Source organism: Taudactylus pleione, unplaced genomic scaffold (assembly GCF_031769625.1).
Source record: "Taudactylus pleione unplaced genomic scaffold, aTauple2 ptg001437l, whole genome shotgun sequence".
Taxonomy (NCBI): Eukaryota; Metazoa; Chordata; class Amphibia; order Anura; family Myobatrachidae; genus Taudactylus; species Taudactylus pleione.
In genome coordinates, this window is record NW_028285836.1 from 1,686,924 (window position 1) to 1,709,228 (window position 22,305).

General features: G+C 43.0%; 1 protein-coding gene across 4 annotated transcripts in view; it reads right to left on the reverse strand.

Moving 5' to 3' along the window:
* Nucleotides 1-22,305, reverse strand: part of PPARD (peroxisome proliferator activated receptor delta) — a 138,268-nt gene that overhangs the window by 72,100 nt on the left and 43,863 nt on the right. For 3 of the 4 annotated variants that reach the window (XM_088463717.1, XM_088463719.1, XM_088463718.1), the window contains exon 2: nucleotides 14,433-14,578. The exons of the other annotated variant lie outside the window; for it this stretch is intronic. In XM_088463717.1, coding sequence (XP_088319843.1) covers nucleotides 14,433-14,578 — 146 coding nt within the window. The remainder of the gene's footprint in view (nucleotides 1-14,432; nucleotides 14,579-22,305) is intronic. 4 annotated transcript variants of the gene reach the window in all.

Consider the following 22,305-nt stretch of genomic DNA (forward strand, 5'->3'; position numbering starts at 1 on the left):
TCTCCCCCGAGTTTTACAAGTGAGAAGAGAGAAATCTCTCTCTATCTCACCCGACTTTACTTTTAGTAAATTTGCAAGATGAAAATCAACCCTTAAATCACCCGAGATTGACATCTCGACCAATCTCGATTGTTAGTAAATTTACCCCTACGTGTCTGTGCCTTTGGGGAAAAACAGTTGTTTTCCATGATTTCCTGCATATTGGAGGAAGAAAGAATGCTAATACTAATGCTGGTTAACCTACATAGATATTTTGACTCTGTGTGTTAAATGTATCAAAGGATGAAAGTAAATTAATAGTTCCTGTGGGATGTGAGTTGTAATTAATTACATTTGGGATAGATGGTCTGATTGGTATACAAGACCAACTGTGGGAGGATTTCACCATGTTGTATTGTTTGTTCTGACTATATATACAAGGCCTGCAAGCCTGGTTTGTGTGTATCTTTTTGGACATCAAATAATTAATAAGAGGTGGTATCTGAAATTATTCACCTCAGGGTGCACTCACATAGACATAAGGATACATATAATACAATAAAATATTTTATTAAAATTACACAGTATTAACATATAAAAAACATTTATAAATCATCATCTAAATGGCCATTCTCGCATATCCATCATAATGGATCAATAATAGCGTGTGTGAACAATCAAAGGTCCACTTGTGTAAATAAGTATATTGATCTCCTTTAAGGTTGTAATTATGTCCAAATAGAGCAATATTGCACTCAAGTCCCATCAATAATTATGCTCCTTATTAGGGGGGCGGGGGTAATGAGATTTCCAAAGCAAGTTTCAGCTGTTAAATGTCCACTCCAGTAATACCTGAAGTTTGCCAATCAACACTCTCTGCAGCCAACCAAAAGGTGATTCAAGGTAGCTATTTCAAAGAGGGTGAAGATTTAGTGGTACAGTCTCGGTATAATTACCCAGCTCTCCTCTTCCTGACGTCTGTAGGGGCACTGCTGATCCGAAATGCTGCTGTTATCTTGCTATTGTAACGGTGTAAAATCCCTTTCTCCATATGGTTACAGGGGGATAGATGTTGTCCCTGCAACTATACGAATATAAAATCACTAACGCGTTTCCCCGTCATGTGACGGCTTCTTCAACAGGTTGATATTCTCACATATCCAGATTGCAACATTGTCTCAAGCCGTGGCTCTGCAGTGAGAACAGGAATCTGCTGTGTGAGGTGAGAGCACATACAGAGAACATCTATCCCCCTGCAACCATACAGAGAAAGGGATTTTACACCTTTGCAATAGCAAGATAGCAGCATTTTGGACCAGCAGTGCCCCTACAGACGTCAGGGAGAGGAGAGCTGGGTAAATATACCGAGACTGTACCACTAAATCTTCACCCTCTTTGAAATAGCTACCTTGAATCACCTTTTGGTTGGCTGCAGAGAGTGTTGATTGGCAAACTTCAGGTATTACTGGAGTGGACATTTAACAGCTGAAACTTGCTTTGGAAATCTCATTACCCCCCCCCCCGCCTAATAAGGAGCATAATTTTTGACGGGACTTGAGTGCAATATTGCTCTATTTGGGCATAATTACAACCTTAAAGAAGATCAATATACTTATTTACACAAGTGGACCTTTGATTGTTCACACACGCTATTATTGATCCATTATGATGGTTATGCGAGAATGGCCATTTAGATGCTGATTTATAAATGTTTTTTATATGTTAATACTGTGTAATTTTAATAAAATATTTTATTGTATTATATGTATCCTTATGTCTATGTGAGTGCACCCTGAGGTGAATAATTTCAGATACCACCTCTTATTAATTGTTTATTGTTAAGTAGTAATATCAGAACTATTTATTAGGTAGCGACTCTTTATACATTATTTACAAACAACTTTTGTTTTATATTTAAAATAGCACCTGGTGTTGTAAGTTCATATATTTTTCTTATGGACATCAAATAAGACTACTTGAGCAATAAATATCTTGCCTTTATGACTACATTGAATCCTGCAACAACAAAATTGCGCCAAATGCTATTCTGTTCTCTGGCTGTTCTGGTTTGAGCCCAGTGTCTCCAAGCTCAAGCTCTCTGCCAGCAGAGCCTGGTCCATTGTGAGGGCTCAGGTGGAATCAGCCTACACCAATCAGAAGGTGTGGTCACAGCTCGTCGGAGCATACACAGCAAAGTTACACGCCTACAACGCAGTGGGCGGAGTCAGTAACAGGTGGTTACTGATGGTAAGAGGGAATCCCTGATACCCCAAGATCCAGTGAGGATCAAAACTAATCTGTAATCGGGTGTTGGCCAAGGTCATCCGGTCACAGAATTGTTCTGGGTTTGGCTAAAGAGTTAGATCAACAGTTAAAGACATTACAGGGCACAGCAGTATAACACATTTTCCTTTAACACATTTTAATACTTTACTGTCTGTTTCCTTTATATATATGTATTTCACTTTTTTATTTTTATGCTTTATATGCGGCCAGCGGCTACTCTTAACACTCCACTTTTCTTATTAGAGCAGTGCTTTGGGGTGGATTGGCTGGGCTAGTTTGGGGGTGTCCTGCGCTCTGGATTTGAGCCTTAGTATGTTAGGGACCTGCCCGACAAGAGGTTACCCGGATATGATGGGCACGCCCATAAGCTTGGCCAAGATTATGCCAAATACCTCTATTGTATTTACTGCAAAATGTATTGGAGTTGTGCACCTGTATTTCTTCTTTGTGTATATATCAATGGTCTCCACAGGTAGCACCTCCAATTATATATATATGTCCAGAATGTGCAGTCTGAGATCTATTTTCTTTGTAAGGACACTACTGAGTCAGGTGCCCCCTGAGTTACCGGTTAATTGTTTGTTCCAGACTCCTTGCGGTGAACAGTTTTGCAGGAGGTGCATTGTAGTAACATTTCAGGACACCCTGGGATCTTTAAGGCTCTTAAATTGTTATCTAGGTATATCTGTGGACTTCTATGAAAAATTCCATTAGGAAATTTGTTAGGGTTTGTCCCGATTGTGGTCGAGTGAAAGTTCCAAGAGGTCAACCTCTAGGTCCACTGACTCTGTTACCTATTCCCATTAAACCATGGACACATTTATCCATAGATTTTATTGATGATTTACCTGAATCCAAGAGATTTACTGCTATCTGGGTTGTTGTGAATTGATTTTCGAAAATGGCAAATTTTGTTCCTTTGGTTGGCTTGCCTCCTGCCAGGGAGTTGGCAAAACTGTTTGTGTTTAATATGTTTCATTTGCATGGTATACCCAGTAATATCGTGGCTAGTTTCTGGAGGCTGTTTTGTCTGTTGATGGGGGTGGAGTTGAGTTTTTCTACTGCCTACCATCCATACTTGACTACAATCCCAGGACCTGCGGGAGGCTCCTGATTTTTGGGTAACCCCCACACCCCCGGAAGAGTAGGCACTTCTCCCGCATTCCGCTCACTTTCTAGTGAAGTGGGCAGAATGGGGAGAATAGTCCCGGGGATCTGCAGTCCGTAATTAGGGGGCGGGACCTAATGACGCGTTTCTATGAGAATCGAGTCATTTGGCACTGCCCCTTATTTAAATATGCAGCAATCACTGTAAATTATAGCGAGGGGCAGGGCTTAATGACGCAAACCATCCAGCACGGTCCCCAACACCGCCCACCTGCTTCTCTTCTCCGGGCTTCTTCCAGGGAGGAAAACTTAAAAATCGGCAAGTATCCTACCATCCCCAGATGAATGGACAGACAGAAAAAGTTAACCAGATTTTAGAACAGTTCTTAAGACTACATGTGGGTCAGCAGCAGAAGGATTGGGCTGGTTTGTTGCCATGGGCAAAATTTCGTATAATAATGAGTTTCATTCTGCTTCTGGGATTTCCCCATTTTTGTGCAATTAAGGTCTTAATCCCAAACCGTTTTCATTAACCATACCTCAGGAGGTGATACCTAAGGAGATTTGTGATTTGGCTGCACATTTTAAAAAGATCTAGAGGACTGCTCATGTGGCCTTGGACAGAGCTAAGGAACGTGCTTGTAGAGCAGTCAATAAACATAGGAGGCCATGCAATTTCCAGGTTGGAGACATGGTTTGGGTCTCTACTCGGAATTTATGATTAAAGCAACGTTTTCATAAATTAGGTCATAGATATATTGGACGATTTAGAATTTGCAATAAAATTAATGCTGTATATTTTTGTGTGAAGTTACTAGCTCATTTCATTGTTCTTTGCTTAAACCTGCTTTCAGTACAAGAAATTTTCCAGTTAGGCCTACCAGAAAACCAACACCGGTGCTGGTGGATAGTCATCAGAAATTTGTAGTTGAGAGGATTCTTGAGTCTAAGATTATTCAGAGACAGTTGTTGTCAAGATCTGCGGTTAAGAAGATCTTAAGGTGCATACACATGTAACGATTATGTTACCAACGATTTCTGAACGATTTTATGAACGATTTTCTGTCCGATTTTTTAAAGTGTAATGAACGATTTTTTTAACTACAAACTATTTTTGTAACTTCCCTTAATGAAAATCGTTCAGTTGGTTAGTCAGAGTGACCTACAAACTGCAAACGGGAACGCGCATGAACTATAATCGTTCATCACTATAACTCAGAAACTGAATGATTTTTTCAAAGATTGAATGATAACGACGTCATTATAGTTAAAAATCGTTCAAAAAATCGTTACGTGTATGCCCCTTTAGTGTTTGCAGCTCCTGTCTGAGGCATTGCATTAATTACTGCCTGTCTGTGTACAATGTCAGGTGCACGCTAATTAATTCTCCTGTTTGAGCACAGCACAGCTGCATCGTTAAGGGAGGCTTGCTGCTTGGGGCCTGTTCCTGTTAAAACCCAGCCAGCCCTGCACTTCTTGCCAGTGATAGAGTTACTCGTGCTTCCAGTTTCCAGTCTCCTGCTTGTCAGTCGAGTTCCAGAGTCCAGTCTGTTGAGTGTCTCCCTGTCGTTTTGTTCCATCTAGGCGGACCGGTCTGCATGTCATCTGTCATGTGCTGCTTATGACACTGGTAGCATCACAGCATCTGGAGTGAGCAATCCAGCGTACCATCGCCAGTGTCATCTCAACAGCACTGGTCGCATCTTAGTGTTCTGAGTGTGCAATCCAGCGCACCATCACCAGTGTCATCCTGGCGACACTGGTCGCAACTCAGCCAAGCTACCACATATCCAAGACTTTCAGCCCAAAGGCTGCACCTTATCCTTGGCCTCCAGACCACAACAGGCCAAGACCGAACAGCCCTCAAGGCTGCTTCAACAGCCCAAAGGCTGCACCTCATCCTCGGCCCTCAGGCCACAACTTGCCAAGACTGACCAGCCCTTAAGGCTGCTTCAACAGCCCAAAGACTGCACCCCATCCTCGGCCCTCAAGCCGCAACTTGCCAAGTCCGACCAGCCCTCAAGGCTGCCTCCTTAGCCCAAAGGCTGCATCAACCTTCGCCCACAGGCCGTACTTGCAAGGACTAATCAGCCCTCCAGGCTGCATCACATCCTACATCCCTGGTCACGACTAATCTCTGCATTCCAGCCCTCAAGGCTGGCACCAGACTCCAACCTTCAACCATAAAACAATGCAGCAATGAGAGCACACTCAAAGGGGTACCCCCACCAACTTCCAACTCAACCTCTGCTCTACTCAATTCTAGTTGATTCCACTCTGGAATCGCAACAGTTGTATTACCTGGTACATTGGAAGAGGTAAGGACCTGCGGAATGTTCCTGGGTGGCTGATCTACATGCTTAGGTTTTGATGAGAAGCTTTTATAGAAGGTTTCCTAATAAACCCTGTTATTGGGGTATCTTGACCCCTCCTTAATCAAAAAATTCCATTGCAATTATCTTGATAAGCCCCGTCCTAAGTGCCCAGTAGCCACACGTGAAAGGGGGGTACTGTCATGAATAGGGGTCTTAGCATTCCTTTCAGAATCAAACATTCATTTATTTTTACATAAAAAAAGTGATTTGCCCTCCAGCACAATGCAGCAACATCAACAAAAATATTTGAATCCTACATAATAATAGAAATTCAGAGGCATTAGTTACATACTGTACATTTGCAAATATATGAATAAGCGCCAGGCCAGCGTCAAGGCTCCTCTATACTGGTGTCCCTAACATTATGGGCTTCACGTCCGAGGCACAGGGAACTCCAAAAGAATCTAGCTAAGGACTATCCCCAGGGCATCAATCGAAAAAGGGAAAAAAGGTGATAGTGAAGTGTAAAGTATAGATGTGTAAAGATAAATCAATAAGTGTTAATATAATGAGAAAGAGTTAAAATTACATAAATAATAGACAAACAAATATAAAAGTGATGAAAAAATATCTATGTGAATTAAGTGGTGATGCCCTGAAAAAGGTCCAGCCAGAGCAAATCTGGGTACCCCACACCCAAACGCTCACCACAAAATAATTGTTGCTACCTAATAGTAGCACCCACTCTGGGTCATATAATTACAAATTAATGTACTGCATGATAACATCCAAAAAATAAATAAAAACCATCGGCTCCCACTCGTTCATCGATGGCTAAGAACCATTGACTCAGCCATCGATGGTAAAAAAAAAAAAAATTCAACATCAGCCATAAACCATAGATGATTTCAAATTATTGATGGTCGATGGCCATCCCTAGCCTGTGTGGGTTGTTCTGTTCTGGCTGTGTCTCCCACAGGATTCCATGTCTTGCCTGGTCCCTGGTTCTAGTTGTTTGTAAGCTGCCTAAGAAGGATTGCTGGTTTCTTTATCTGCTAAGTATCCTGGATACATTCTATTACATATTATTGCTAGCAGATGTACACCTGGCTAATATACTACTCTGGATAGTCCATATGTTTTGAAATGTCTTATCCTGCAGTTTGCTGTATATCTAAAGGTGCCTATCCATTAGGCGACCTGAAAGTCTGAACATCTAGCGTTCAGACCTTAAGGTCACCGACGTACTGTGCCCGCAGTGAACAACGTTCACTGAACGTCATTCAGTGCAGGAGCCCAACCTCCTATCTCTAAACATGCCGAACCTGATGAGCATCATCCGGTTGATGGGAATGTTCAGTAGATAGTCGGGGACGGCAAGGACCCAGCGTGCATGCGCATCGCTGGTCCTTGCAGGCTATAAATTACCCAACTTTGTGAACAATGCGACTAAAACCTCCTGGTTTTGGTCGGATTGTTCACAAACTCTGGTAATGGATAGGCCCCTTAAGAAATTACTGAGTTTTGCAAATACTCATGTTTATTGAATTATAATTCTGGGATTATTACTATTGCTTAAGAATGTATATATTGCTAATGTAGGGAAAATATAACTGCATACCCTTTTCTTAGCTGCTTAAATAGCTAAATTGAATCCTTGTTTGTTACTAGCTTGCAGTGACGTTAACTGCAGGAAAGTATTCTGTTAAATCACTCTTTAGAAGTGCTATTTGTATTACTACATCAATTAGCTTTAAACAGACTTCTGTCTAGTATGGGAGTAAGGGCTTGGGTTTATGGTCAACCTCCTGAGAATCTAGGTGTAGTTCCCTATATGAGTTCTTAGAGTGTCACACTCCTATGTCTATATTTTGATACCTGTGCTTCCTGCACTGTTATTACTTTAACTGCGAAGTCCAGGATGCAGCCGAGTACCTACAAACAAGTGTGTGTTCCGGGAAAGGGGGTTGTTATTGGTGAAGGGCACTTTTTTTAAGTTTTAACAGTGCAGGAGTTCATCAGGTATCATAAAATACCAAAGTTGTAGCTCCCACAAGTTGTACTCTGAAACATTATATTCAGATTCCTGGGTTAAGTTCTGACTTCATATATTCTGACCCCATAATATTCAGATTCCTGGCTTAAGTTCTGAGTTCCTATTTACCAGTACTATACTATTCTGAGTACTGGAGGTCACCCTTGTTCCTGGAGTATGTATCTGGTCTTACTGGCCTTCACGGGTCACTAGACAAGGGACCAGTGGACCTGGTCTGTTCACTCCGGTTCCAGTCCAGTATCCATGCATATCACAAGTCTGTTCTGAGTATACTATACTAGTGTACCTAAGCTCCAGTTCATACCCATGAACCAAAGTATTATCAAGCCACCTTGTTTCCTATGCACATCCATCATACCTAAGGGTCCAGAGCCAGATCTATATAAAACCCAACGCAGCAACCATCTATCTGAAGCAGCATCTACGGACGCTGCACTATGATTGCAAATGCATGCAGGAGGTGTCTCCACTTCCAACAGACACCTCCTGGTGCACTTGCATTTGCTTCCTTGCGGCTGTGCAATACCATTCACATTGGAATCAGCCCTATAATCACTAAGATTCCCTCTGAGACTCTTAGGGCTTTTTGTGCACTTTCCTCTGGTCTTAAACTTATATGACGCATGGTAGGTATGTAATTCTTAACTTAACTTTATTCAGTCATGAATAGACCTGTTTATTTATTACCAGTTATTTATATAGCGCACACATATTCTGCAGCGCTTTACAGAGAGAATATTTGTCCATTCACATTAGTCCCTGCCCCAGTGGAGCTTACAGTCTGTATTCCCTACCACATGCTCACACACATACACATTAGGGTTAATTTTTTGTTGCGAGCCAATTAACCTACCAGTATATTTTTGGAGTGTGGGAGGAAACTGGAGTACCAGGAGGAAACCCACGCAAGCACAGGGAGAATATACAAACTCCACACAGTTAGGGCCGTAGTGAGAATCGAACCCATGACCTCAGTGCTGTGAGGTAGTAATGCTAACCATTACACCGTCTGTGCTGCCCTGTTCCTAGTTGACAGGTGCTCCACTCAATCCCTCCGAATGGTGTATATCTCGACGTTACCCTGGTCCAACCACTATATATATATATATATATAGGCACGGACACCTGCATGATATCGATCAATGTTTTGATTCTTTACTGAATTTTCATCTGGATCATACATGTAATACACGCGATAGAAAGAAAATCAATAATTTTCCGCGCTCCAAAAACTAAAGAATGCAGCTGGTATATATCTGGTGACCTACACACGTCACCCAAGGTACAAAACAAAGTAAATGAAAATGCCAGCGCTCCCTCTAGGAGATACAGGGAATATAATTATAGTGGTAAACAACACACTCGAAACATCCGGGAATGCTGAGTGGAACGCACTGCGCAGAGAACCCAGAGACAGCGGCAGAAGCAGCGGTTGTGCATTCCACGACAATGGAACGCACAGCGTGTTGGGAATCTACACCCGAGCGGGGCGTACCGTCACTTCCGGCGGAAATAGCGGGCATGCGTTCCAAGTGAATGGAACGCATAGCGCCGCTTGAACACACCCACTTAGGCAATTAAGAAAAAAAGCGGGCTTATCATTCATCTGGACCTCTCTATATAAATCAGGCACCTCTAGACACTTGTAGATACCTTGACAAAGGCTTTTCTGGCCGAAACGCGTTGGTTTGAAGGGACTGCCAGTCTTCACCAATACAGAGAGATAACCTGTCCATCTACAGGGAAGGTGATTTGCTGTGGGGGTAGCATTGTAACCCCTTCTGCTTTTACACTGTGCCTTTCTGTAAAGGTCAATTCTGGTACGCTGCCATCTTTATTATATTTCCTGAAATTGTATTTGGGAAGTTTTTAGACTATGTAAAAATAAATGTTACTTTACTTCACATGGTGGAATCCATTTTGTGATCTTTTTGAGGTGCTGTCATATATGAAGAAGTTTTTAAAGAAGCATTTGTGACAACTAGGAGGATCTAAGAAACCAGTTTTTTCACTGTCTTTTAAGGATATTTTAATGAATTTTGAAAAGAAATCAGTTTTCACTGTTTTGGGAGACTGACATTTATATATTATTCCAGTGACTCTACGTTTCGAGTGTGTTGTTTACCACTATAATTATATTCCCTGTATCTCCTAGAGGGAGCGCTGGCATTTTCATTTACTTTGTACATGTAATACACGCCCGTCGGGACCCAGTGACATCACAAGCCTGCGACGCACGCCGTCCCCCGCTCGCTGGGCTGTTGGAGGGGTTCCTAGGCAACTTGTGACACCCACCACCATACTGTTACAAAGAAGATCCAATAAAAAAGTTACATTACAACTACAATTAGAAAGTAGCAAATACATACTATTTAGATAACCTTTTACAACGCACTAATATTTGCTACTTTCCTATTGTAGTTTTAATGTAACTTTTTTATTGGATCTTCTTTGTAACAGTATGTTAGTGGGTGTCACAAGTTGCCTAGTAACCCCTCCGACAGCCCAGGGAGCACCGGATGGCGTGCGTCACAGGCTTGTTACGTCATTGGGTCCCGACGGGCGTGGCGGGGAGGACGCGGACTGCACGGGTGATTGAACATTATAAACGTAAGAAAAGTGTTGTATTACATGTATGATCCTGATGAAAATTAGTAGAGGGTGTCACAAGTTGCCCAGTAACCCCTCCGACAGCCCAGGGAGCACCGGATTGCGTGCGTCACAGGCTTGTGATGTCATTGGGTCCCGACGGGCGTGACGGGGAGGACTCGGACTGCATGGCTGATTGAACATTATAAACGTAAGAAAAGTGTTGTATTACATGTATGATCGTGATGAAAATTCTGTAAAGAATTCAAATGTTGATTGATATCATGCAGGCATCCGTGCCCTTATTTTATTGAATGAACAAGACCAGAGAGTGCCGCCCATATTGGGAACTATACATGGATTTTTGCAGGGAAGGCACAGGGCCATAAGAATTGTTTTGGATAGGGAGTGCCGATTGTTGGAACTGTTATAGATTTATATACATACATACATACATACATACATGTACATAGGTGTGTACGCAGCCTTGATGGGAGGCTCATAAGTCCACTGGGGGGTTCTCATTAGCACAGGAATACAGGACACACAATAAACATTTTCAAGAGCTTGAAAAACAAATAGAAACAATGGCGCACTTTCATCAGCTTCGTGCCTCGCACAAGGCCTATCTGAAACTCTTGCCACTCTGTGGTGAGCTATATCAACTTATCTCTAGTGAAGCTGCTAAGACACTCCACTGGTTATGCCAGAAATTCTATTAGAGAAGTGACAAGGTCGACTCCCGTCTGGCCCTCCAGCTTCAAAATAAGTGTTTCCAAAATGGGATGGAATCCATTAGAGATTTCTCAGGCTTCCTAACTTTCAATCCCCAAGCTTTTGCTGACTGTTTCCATGATTATTACTCTAATTTATAATCTCCCTCAAGATTCCATGTTGCCTCATCAATGCACAATTATATAGCCTCTTGTAATTTGCCTTGACTCTCTCAGGCTCAGGCTGAATTTTCAAATAAAGACATTACCCCATAGGAACTGACCCAAGCTATTAAAGAGGCTTCTATGGCTTCTGCATCAGGAGCTGATTGGTTTTTCAGCTATATATTATTAATACAAAATTGTCTTGCAAAAAGATTAGCTCAGGTCATCACCTTATCAAATTGGCTTCATCCCATGCCACCAAGCTGTAGACAACACCATGCAAGCCTTAGAAATAATATGTGTAGTTTTCAAGGCGGTCACCCCAGCTCTATTTGTGGCCTTTGATGCACGGCAAACATTTGATAGGATCAGCTGGTCATTTATGCATATTGTCCTTTGTGATATCGGTTTCTCTGGTTCTTTTCTCCGGGATTTTTGCACACTAGTATAACCTCTCAGAGGCAGTCCTTATTAATGGTTTCTCCTCATCCTCTTTCCACATTTCTAATTGAACATTCCAGGGCTGTCCCTTGTCACCTCTCTTGTTCGCCCTTCTAAATGGAGCTTCTGGCCTGAACACTGAAATATATCCAAGATATCACTGGAATAAAAATGTATTCCGATGAGCACAAATTGGCACTCTACAAAGATGATGTACTTCTAACACTTTCCAACTCCCACACCGTTCCACCTATATTTTTTCAGCAGCTTGAAACATCTAACTCCCTCCCTAACTTTAAAAACAAATTCTCAACTTCTCTTCTTTCCCATTTGAAATAGATGTGCTCCTGGGGCAAGCTTTATGTATCATGGGTTGGTAGGATAGCCGCAGTTAAGATGAGCATCTTACCTAGGCTTCTTTATCTTTTTCAGACACTTCCGGCTAGATTACCTTGCCATTTTCTAAGAGACTTGCAGAGCAGCAAATCCCAATTTATTTGGTTTGTGAGAAAGCCTCTGGTCCGCCTTTGCATATTAAACATCAGAGTATTACTTAACTTTCCACCTAGATCAGGCTATCCTTAGTTATGAGGCCAATATAATTTATTTTCTCTCTCCATATACACTATTCTGACTCAACCCCACAGACAGACCCTTACTTTTGTCCTACTCCTCCCACTTTGAAATTATCCCTTAAAATCTGAGATTTTTGAAAATTGGCATTTCCCCTTGTTGAAAGCTCCACCAGAATGAGCCCTCTATAGAATAACCCAGACTTCCCGCCAGGCCTCATTCACAGATGATTTAAGTTTTGGACTTCATCAAATTCGTGTCTGATGTTACCCAGCTCCACAGTTTCCCAGATTTCAGTGAACTCCAAAAATGTTTTTTGCTCCCCTCCTCTTGCTTTTATCAGTATTTACAAATTAGACATTCCTATGCTTCTATTGAGTCTTTTCGTAATGTGTCTCACCCCACCACCCTGGAATCTCTGTTTCCTTTGCAGGACCAGCTCAAGGTGTCTTCTCTCAAAACTGCATAAAACTCTACCAATATGCAATCAACCACCCAAGAACCTGCACAATTATAAAGTGGAAGGAGGACATTGGGGAGACTCTTGACCCAGAGGAATCAGAAAAGATCTGTGTACATCTGTCAAAATCTAAGACTAAAGAAGTGGCTTATAAGCTATTTTATTGTTCGGGTGCGCTCCCATGCAATCCTTTTAAGCATCTCTGATCAATGTTGGATGGAATACTTTCAGACAGGTGCGATGTCCCATGTGTGGTGAAAAATGTCCCAATATTGGCATAAGGTTCATAACCTCATCACTTAGTTAACAAGTATTCATATGCGCCCTTTCCTTTCATACTCTTTGCTTCCCTGCAAACTCTCTAATTTGTCTTCTCACGTTACCCAATTAATTAGTTATATCCTACATGCTGTCCATGCCATGATTGCAGCGAACTGGAAGGACCCATCCCCACCATCTCTTTCTGGCCTTATTAATAATGTTTGCCAAAATTGTTTGAAATTGATTACCAGGATAATCCATGACATATAACATTTTCTAGCATTTGGTCTCCCTGGATAGACCACTTTACATCATCACAATAAATCTCCATGAATATGTTCTAGGCAAAGTCAAGATCTACCCTTTTGTCAGGTTTCGGCCTAGGACCGACGTCTGGTGCTTGCTGAGGATTATGCCTTAGGTGCACTTGGACATCCATGTGCTGCTCCGTGACTTGGTTACCGAGGTCGCCAACAATGGCGCAGCCATGGCAGTCTCCATCACCTGACTGACCCTTCATCCAATGGACTGCTACCTTGGGGTATGTTACTGGGCTCTGGACAACAGGAAGTTGCCTGTACAATGTTGTTTCTACTAGTGTTTGCTTGCTGTCACTTTGTTCCAGGTTCCCTTGATATTCTGCTCTCGAGTCATTTCTAGTTACTCTCCTGTGCCAGCGGTGCGTCTGGATACCTTGCCTGTGTACTCTGTACATCCTACCAGTGTGTCACTCTCCGGTGCCAGCGGTGCATCTGATGCCTTGCCTGCGTACTCAGTACAACATCCAAGTACAACTACAGTGTCACTTTCCTGTGCCAGCGGTGCATCTGATACCTTGCCCACACACTCAGTACAATATCCTAGTACAGAATCCTCGCTAGTGCTTCTTTCAGAAATACACTCTCTTGGGCCTCATTGCTGTTATCTCCCTCCATTTCCCACCTGTATCAGATAACTGACCAAAGGGCCGCGACCTGCTTGCTTGGTGCAGCTTAAACCCATAACCTGCTTGGAGGGGTCACTGGTGAACACCTCCCAGCAGGTTAGACTCCGCGACTTTGGTCAGGTCTCGCCAATATCCGATACTTGTGGATGAGAAGGACATACATCCAGGCCGCTCGCCTCAGATTCCTTCCACAACCCGGGACCTCAGCTTTCAGCTCCTCAGTAGGAAATCCTCCTGAGCAAGTTGTGACACCTTTATTAAATTCACTTTCATTACATTACTGGATTCCATTCAGTGTTTTTCTCAGATCTTATAAGGTGTTGCAACTAATTTTGATTATATTATATTACTTTATTGCAATATTGTCAAATCTTTGTGATGAGCTTCCCCCTCATCTGACATCACTTTATATTTCTGTATCCTCTTTACCTCGTGTCACAAAGTGAAAAAGTGTTCCTCTCATTTAGTAAGAAGATAAGAATTAACAAGCTGGAGTAGTCTGATAGTAATTAAAATATATAATATGTATAATGTAGGTTACCTTGCAGCCTTCACATGCATGTACCCCATAATGGAACCCAGAAGCTTTGTCACCACAAATCTTGCAATCCACGCTTTGCACAATGTCCTGATGCTCTATAGAACCTGAAAGCTGCTCATCAGAGGATGGAGATCGAGGTGGGAGTTCTGGAATATTGAGAAGACACTTGTTGATATCTACACATGAGGTTTTATTTTACTAGCAGTGAAGACAATGCAGCGTAGCTACGTTTGCACAATTCTGCCAAATTACAGGTTTTGCACATAAAACGGTGCCTATACAGATGTGTCCACATACATCTATCCTTCGTGTGCTACAAGTCATGTTACACATAATGCGTGAGCGCTGTGCAACTCGGTAGTGCAGAGCATCGTTTCATGCAACTTTTTCCCTTAAAATGTGTCTTGTTCACAAAGCGATGTGAATAGGGCGCACAAGCAGCTTATGCTGTTTAAAATTATATGTGGCATATCTATATTCTGTGTTCAAATGCAGCTATTTCTGCATGCGAAATGCTACATTGTGAAACGTTGCATTTCGCATGCAGATACAGCCGCAGTCGCACACAGAATATAGATATGCCACATATAATTTTAAACAGCATAAGCTGCTTGTGCGCCCTATTCACATCGCTTTGTGAACAAGACACATTTTAAGGGAAAGAGTCGCAGGGAAAGACACTCTGCGCTACCGAGTCATGCAACGGCATGGTGCAACTAGAAGGGCTGTTTAAGGTGCAAGGAGGCTAGATGTATGTGGACACTTCTGCATAGGTCTTTTACTAATTTCCTACGAAGTTCTTAGAAAACTGGAAATATATATGGAACAAGACCTGTACTAAAGCGGACATCATATTAATAATACAGCTCCATAATACAGTACTGTCTAGTATCACGTTCTTTCAATTTTTCTGCTTAAATTCCTCTCAATTCACATTATTTTTACCATAGTTTAACTTAAGAAACTACGCAACATTGAAGCTTGAAGCTTCACTTTCACTTATGGTGGCAATGTTGAGTGGGGAGTACCCTATGAAGTCTCCCTCTTTGTTTACCTCCCTGACACCAGTGCTGTCAGAGATGTGTTAACATCACCGTGACCTCTGACCTCCCAGCTGAATGCGCTACTGCGCATACACGGCTTCACTACACGTCTTTCAAGTTATTCCTGCAACTTTGGGAGTGAATGGAGTTGCCTAGTATTTGTCCCCACAGTGGACCTCATTCAGAGTCAGTCGTTGCGGCCGCACGGTCGTAAGGTAAAAGGGGCCGGATATGCAAATGATGCACTCGCAAGTTGCGTCGTTAAGATGGGATCGTTAGCTGGACGAGCAAGGGGAGGATGCGGCCGTAAGACTAAAAAAACTCCCCCTTCTCGTTCGCATTACACGTCATGTCCAGGCATATAAGGATTAATCGAGACCATCGAAAACCATCGGAGGTGGTCGTAGAGCTTAAAGTTGACCATACCCTCTCTTAAGCACTACGATCATGTCAATGTAAAAACCTCCCATGTCACGTGTGCTATGACACTACTTCGTTAATTATGCACTCCCATAAAACGCCGTTTGCATAGTCAGGCACGCCTGCGTTCGGATCTCCACTCCCCCGTTCACAAGCACCTTCCCCTGTTACCACCCACAAACGCCTCATCCTGTCACTCAAACTAACGACGTGGCCAAGTTCAAGGAGAGAGATATTTCCGATCGTAACTGCTAGTTTGCGCACGCGCATTGCGAATTTTACGCATGCGCAGTTCAGCGAACATCCGTGGCGTACGACCGTGCGGCCGCAACGACCGACTCCGGATGAGGTCCTGTATCTCCATAATGAAATATTCTATATCAGGTACAGACAAATCACCAGGCGTATTGTTGTTAATGCAAACGTTTTAAGGCTACCGTGTTCTTTCGTCAAAAATGCATTAGATAGATCAGCAAGTAATATATTATATTATATGCCATTGCCAACACTAGCTAGAGAAGTGTGTATCACTATTGTGTGTCACACCAATGAGCCCTGCATATTCCTGCTGTCCCAGGCTGAATCTGGAACTACATACCTGCTGTTGTACCTGTATCTGCATACATGCATTTAACCCTGTGTTATCCTGGACCTGTTCCTGTCAGTTAATAACGGTCAACCCTGGTTATTCAAAACTAGCTGGGATACCTGGCATTGCCCAGGTTGAAGACTGGACCCTGAAGTACACTTGCAGCTTTTATCTGGTTTACATTGTCCTTGCCTATAACCCCATTCCATTGATCCTGAAAAGGACCCCACTGTTTGCTAACATGCTTGCAAACAATGACATAACTACCGTGGGTGCAAGGGGTGCAGCTGCTATGGTATCCGAGCTGCCTCTGTGGACCGCTGCTCCCCCTTTACCCAATCATGCACACAAGGTGGGCCGTTCCAGTTAGGGCCATAGAGGGGTTCTCAGATGTCAGTCATGTTGATTTGGTGCCGGACCGCCAGCTGTCATGGAGAGACGATGCCGCTGGTCGCAAGGCAATCAGAGCTCGTGGACCGGCAGCCAATCAGCAGTGGCGGCTCCCAATTGGCTGCTGGTCCGTGAGCTCCGATTGACTCGTGACCAGTGCCAGATGCAAATTGCACTGGCACTGTCTGTCCCTGTCTGCCGCTGCCTGCCGGTGAACCATCTGTAATTAGCTGGCAGCCTGGCCCCAAATCCACACCAGCTGGCTGCTGATGGCACACAGGGGGAGGAGAGAGGCTGCTGGAGGGACATGGGGAGGTGAGTTGCTGGGGGGGCATAATGTGTAAGGGGCACTACTATTATGTGGAATAATTTGTTATATGGGGCACTACTACTGTGTGGCATAATTTGTAAAGGGCATTACTGTGTGGCATAATATATAAGGGGCACTACTACTGTGTGGCATAATGTGTATAAGGGCTACTTCTGTGTGGATTCTGTGTGGCATAACCTGAATGGGGTTTGTGTGGCATAACCTGAATAGAGTCTGTGTGGGGCAAATGTATGTGTTTTTTACCCCTGTGGGGCTTTTAAGATCTTGCTATGTGGTCCACAAAATTCTAGTTACACCCTTGCATGCAAACACAAGGCTCTGAATTGAATTTAATATGAAATTTTAATGAGTCATCAAGTTTGCTCAGACTGAGGCTAAAAGGATAATTTTGTAGCTTTCTCACAGGTTTTTGGCATACTGCCAATTTCCAGTGAAGCCAGCCTTGGAACCTGTGTAATGGAAGAGTGTCCCCATTTTTAGGTATTGTGTGGCCCCCCGAAGTTCAAACCTAGGCAAAAAACTAATCCTGATCAAACTACACCACCATGACATATTTGGTGGAGCTAGGTCCAAAACTGTGGCCGTGCATAAAGGACAAAAAGACGGATAGACAGACAGACACACTTTCTTGCTTATTATATAGATATGGACTCACATCTATCACACACAGCTGACACATATACCAACATCCATAGATAATACTTTTCCATTCTACATCCTGTCTTCTACTTGGGGGCACATCTGTTCTCCTCTTCAGTGTTAGGATTAGAGGTGCATGGGGATGCTGGATTTACAAGACAACTTAGTGCACACACTCCTTTTGCTATCTGACTAGCTATTATTGACCCAACCTCTTTCTTGCAACCCTGATTTTTGACTTGTAATTCAACTTTGAACCTATTCTGTCCATTCTAACTTGTCACCAAAGATGTCTGTGCATCATCTCACTGTTATCTGGTCTTGCGCAGTCAGCTCTTGCTTAATGGGGTTAAAATCAATTAGTGTCATACAGTAAAGTCTTTAACCTCCATGCAGTATGTTCCTCTGGAAGACAGTACACTTGTTAAACTTTGCTCCATACTTGCCGACATTCCTGGGCAGCTTTCCGGGAGCAACAGGAGGGGACCTGCTGCTCTCCTCTTTGGGGGGCGGGGCTAGACGATAGAAGGCATTAGGCCCCGTCCCCTTTACAGAAAACCCTCGTGATTTGTAGGTCCGTGAGGGGGTGGGACTAAATGATGCAATTTGCACCATTTAGCCCCGCCCCTTCCCTACGAACATTCCAGGTAAAATCTCCCCATCCTGCCCACTTCACTAGGAAGTAGGCGGGATGCGAGAGAAATGCCTACTCTTCCGGGAGTGTGAGGGGTTAACCGAAAAATTGGGAGCCTCCCGCGATTCCAGGGAGAGTAGGCATGTATGGTTTGCTCAGCAGGGGACACATTTATCAAAGTGTATATGAGGTATAATCCCAGAAAATACCCCTTTTTGGGGGTTTACCTCAAATATTAAGTATCCCCATATGTATTAAGGAGGGACCGCAGCAGGTATCTCTGATACCTGCTGTGATCCCTTCATTACCGCTGGCAGCTGCATCCCCCATTTCAATGGGGGATGCAATGCTGCCAAATTTACCAATATTCGGTAAGTGATGCATTACAGATATTGGCCCCCGCGCTAATGCCATCTGAAGATGGCATTAGCCACTGTAGCCTACGGGCTACACCGCGCCATACCCTCCCGGCTATGGCGGATGTGCATGTGTAGTGTGCGGGACACATGTGCAGCACCCTCTGCACTGGCCGGCAGCTCTCTGGCATGCCCTGATCATGTTGCCAAGCGATCATTGATAAATGGGCCCCTAGGTGAGATATCACAAACTGCTATCAGAAAGATGGATCGCTCATGACTTGATTACAGTCAGGGTTTACACAACTTTGTAGGCGGAGGGTTTTACAGATCATTTTGCCAATGTCAAAAGCTCTGCAGTTTCCTGTAACTGTTACAAGTCACGGTCACGACTTGACCCTTTCTGACAGCTTTCCCAGAGGCAGGAAGGGGTTACTCATGTTGCTCCTGTTGCTAGGTGATCGGCACGCCTCAGGAAATGATGTCTCATCCACAGGTGCAGCTTGATTAAGTGCTGCAGCCTATTTATACTCACTGAACTATTGCACTGTGCCGACTATAGCGTGTCTGTGGATTTCATCAGCTTAGCTGCATGGACAGCTTTTGTTCTCTGCAGGATATTGCTTCCATTCGGCTTCCCAGCCAACACCAAGTAGCTCCCGGGCTGCCATCATCCTCCAAATGGCTTCCTAGCCACATCGAGCAGCTGCACCAAGTAGCTCCCGTGCTACCACCAATCCTCAAACAGCTTCCTAGCAGCTCCTGTGCTGCCAACGTTCACCATACGGCTTTCTAGCCACACCAAGCAGTTCCTGTGCTACCACCAATCTCCAAATGGCTTCCTAGCCGCATCTAGCAGCTCCCGTGCTGCCAACGTTCACCATACGGCTTCCGAGCCGCACCAAGTAGCTCCCGTGCTACCAGAATTCTTCATTCGGCTTCTAAGCCGCTCCAAGCAGCTCCCGTGCTGCAACATCGGCACACTTGCCGCACCATCAGCTCTCAAAGCCATCTTCACACTCTAGACTATTTATCTACGGCAATTGCCGCAACATCAGCACCATCGCCGCAACATCGGCCCAATTGCCTTCGGCACACTTTCCACACCATCGGTATCATTGCCATATCATCAATGCAATTGCCAACCCATCAGAATCATTACCTAATGCGAAGATCTGCTCAGGTTAGTTCTGTGCCTAAGGGACAACCGCAAAAAGCTTGTCCACATAAAAACAAACTTCCTCCCCAACATACAACTCTGATGAAAAAACATTGTCTCCTGGGTCAACATACCAAGCTAACTCTCCTTCCCATTCCATAAATATGGAAAATACGCAAGCAATTACTTATTCTGACGTAGTCAGAGCTATCCGTGAAACTATGGAACCTCTCATGCAAGCGTAGGCTGAAAAATTCACAGCATCCATTCAAGATCTTAAACGTCAAGTTCGGCTGGTCTCTACACAAGTAAACAACAATGAACAACACATTGGTGAAACACTGCAAGATGTTTCTGAACTCAAAGATCTGGTCTCCCAACTACAAAAATCTAATTACCAGATGAAAAATAAATTAGACGATCTTGAAAATAGATCACATCGTAACAATTTGCGACTGATCGGTTTCCGGAAACCTACAAAGGCCATTCCCTACTCACCTTCTTAAAGTCTGATCTCCCAAGACTCCTGAAAGTTGAAGAGGAACTTTCGACATTTGAAATCGAACAAGCACATTGGCTTGGCCCATATAGAGATGGCCAAGAATCCAGACCCATAGCAGTAATCTTCCGTTGCCTCAATTTGCATCAGAAAGTGATCTTGTGATCCGCAGCACGCCAAGTGGGTGAAATCCAATGGAAAGACCGCTCATTACTAATGTTTCAGGACTACTACGCTGAGGTGGCAAGAGCACGTTGTGAAATGGCGCCTGTTTGTACTAAATTTGCTAGAGCACATAGAAAATTTGCCCTAATATATCCAGCCTGGTTGCGTATCTTTGAAGGTAAAGACTTTAAAGACTTTATGACTCTGGCAGACGCAGAGGAATTTCTGGTCGAGGATGAATTGGAACGACAAGAGAATCAGGAAAACTCCATGCCAGAGCATACAAGCTGAAAGACAGGCTTGTATTACTTTCATTCCTATGTTAGGTTGTATTGCTTGCTCAAAAGTCATCTAATTCCGCTTAAATGATTTGTGAGCCCTAGACACAGATTCATGGCTTAGAGTCAGCTTTGATCCATAAATATAACTTCTAAGTAGACATGAGGGCATATTGATTTCATATCATTTACTAGTATATCAATAATGACTATTTTACCTGCCTGTTATCATAGAATCTAAAACTAGTCATGGAATATTAGAATTAGTTTCATATATTTAATTTTATCCAGCGTAGGTGTATTTTTATAACATTTACGCATATTGTTATTATAATGACCACTGAGGGGCCAATACCTCTTGTTTTGTAATGTCTATTTTTAGGACGTTTATTTCTTTATTTTGCAATTGTGATGTAATTTTCTACTGTACTATTAGGCAGATTGGTTCTATCCTCACAAGTTTTCAATACAAAGAAAATTGAATGTCAACTGCCTCTCTTTTATGTTATTATTTTGTTGTTTCTCTGGAATTCCCAATGTCCCTCTCTCTCTCTATCCCACCCCCATCCTTTGTCTTAGTGAGCCATTCAGTTATAATGTTTTTGTTGATTGTCACATCGTAAGTACCTAATATGAAAGATTTAAAAGTCTACTCATGGAATGTCAAGGGAATACACACCCCCATTAAACATAAGAGGATTCTTACCTATTTAAACAAATCCCACACAGATGTAACACTGCTACAGGAAATGCATCTGAAAGATGTGGAACATATCAAATTGAATATGCTACGTTATAAAGTGTTGGCGTACTCTGCATATACATCTAATTCTAGAGGTGTTGCCATCCTCGCACGGAAATCTCTAGCTACTGACGTCCATAACACTACAAAAGATAAAAGATGTATATGGAAGGTACGTTATTATTGATGTAACTATTGATACGAAATGTTTTATAATAGCCAATGTATATGCACCCAACTGCTACACTAAATCTTTCTTTTTAAGGTTAATCAATAAATTATACCCTCATGTAGAAGCACAAATCCTCCTGGGAGGTGATTTTAATATATTGGCTTCCAACTATTTAGATCGTCAATCTGCAAGCAGGCGAGGTCAGCCTATTCCAAAATTTGGGCTAACATATTTTAATCAACAATTAAAACTCACAGATGTATGGCGACTTCATAATCCCACTACAAAAGAATTCACGTTTTTTTCTCACCCCCCACACAACATTCTCTAGGATCGACTACTGGTTATTGTCTGACTCTCTTCTTTTGGAAGTTCAAGGTGTGGGATTGATCCTATTCTCGTGTCAGATCATGCTCCCATTTGGGTTAAATTACTTATGGCGTCCAATGTTAGGTC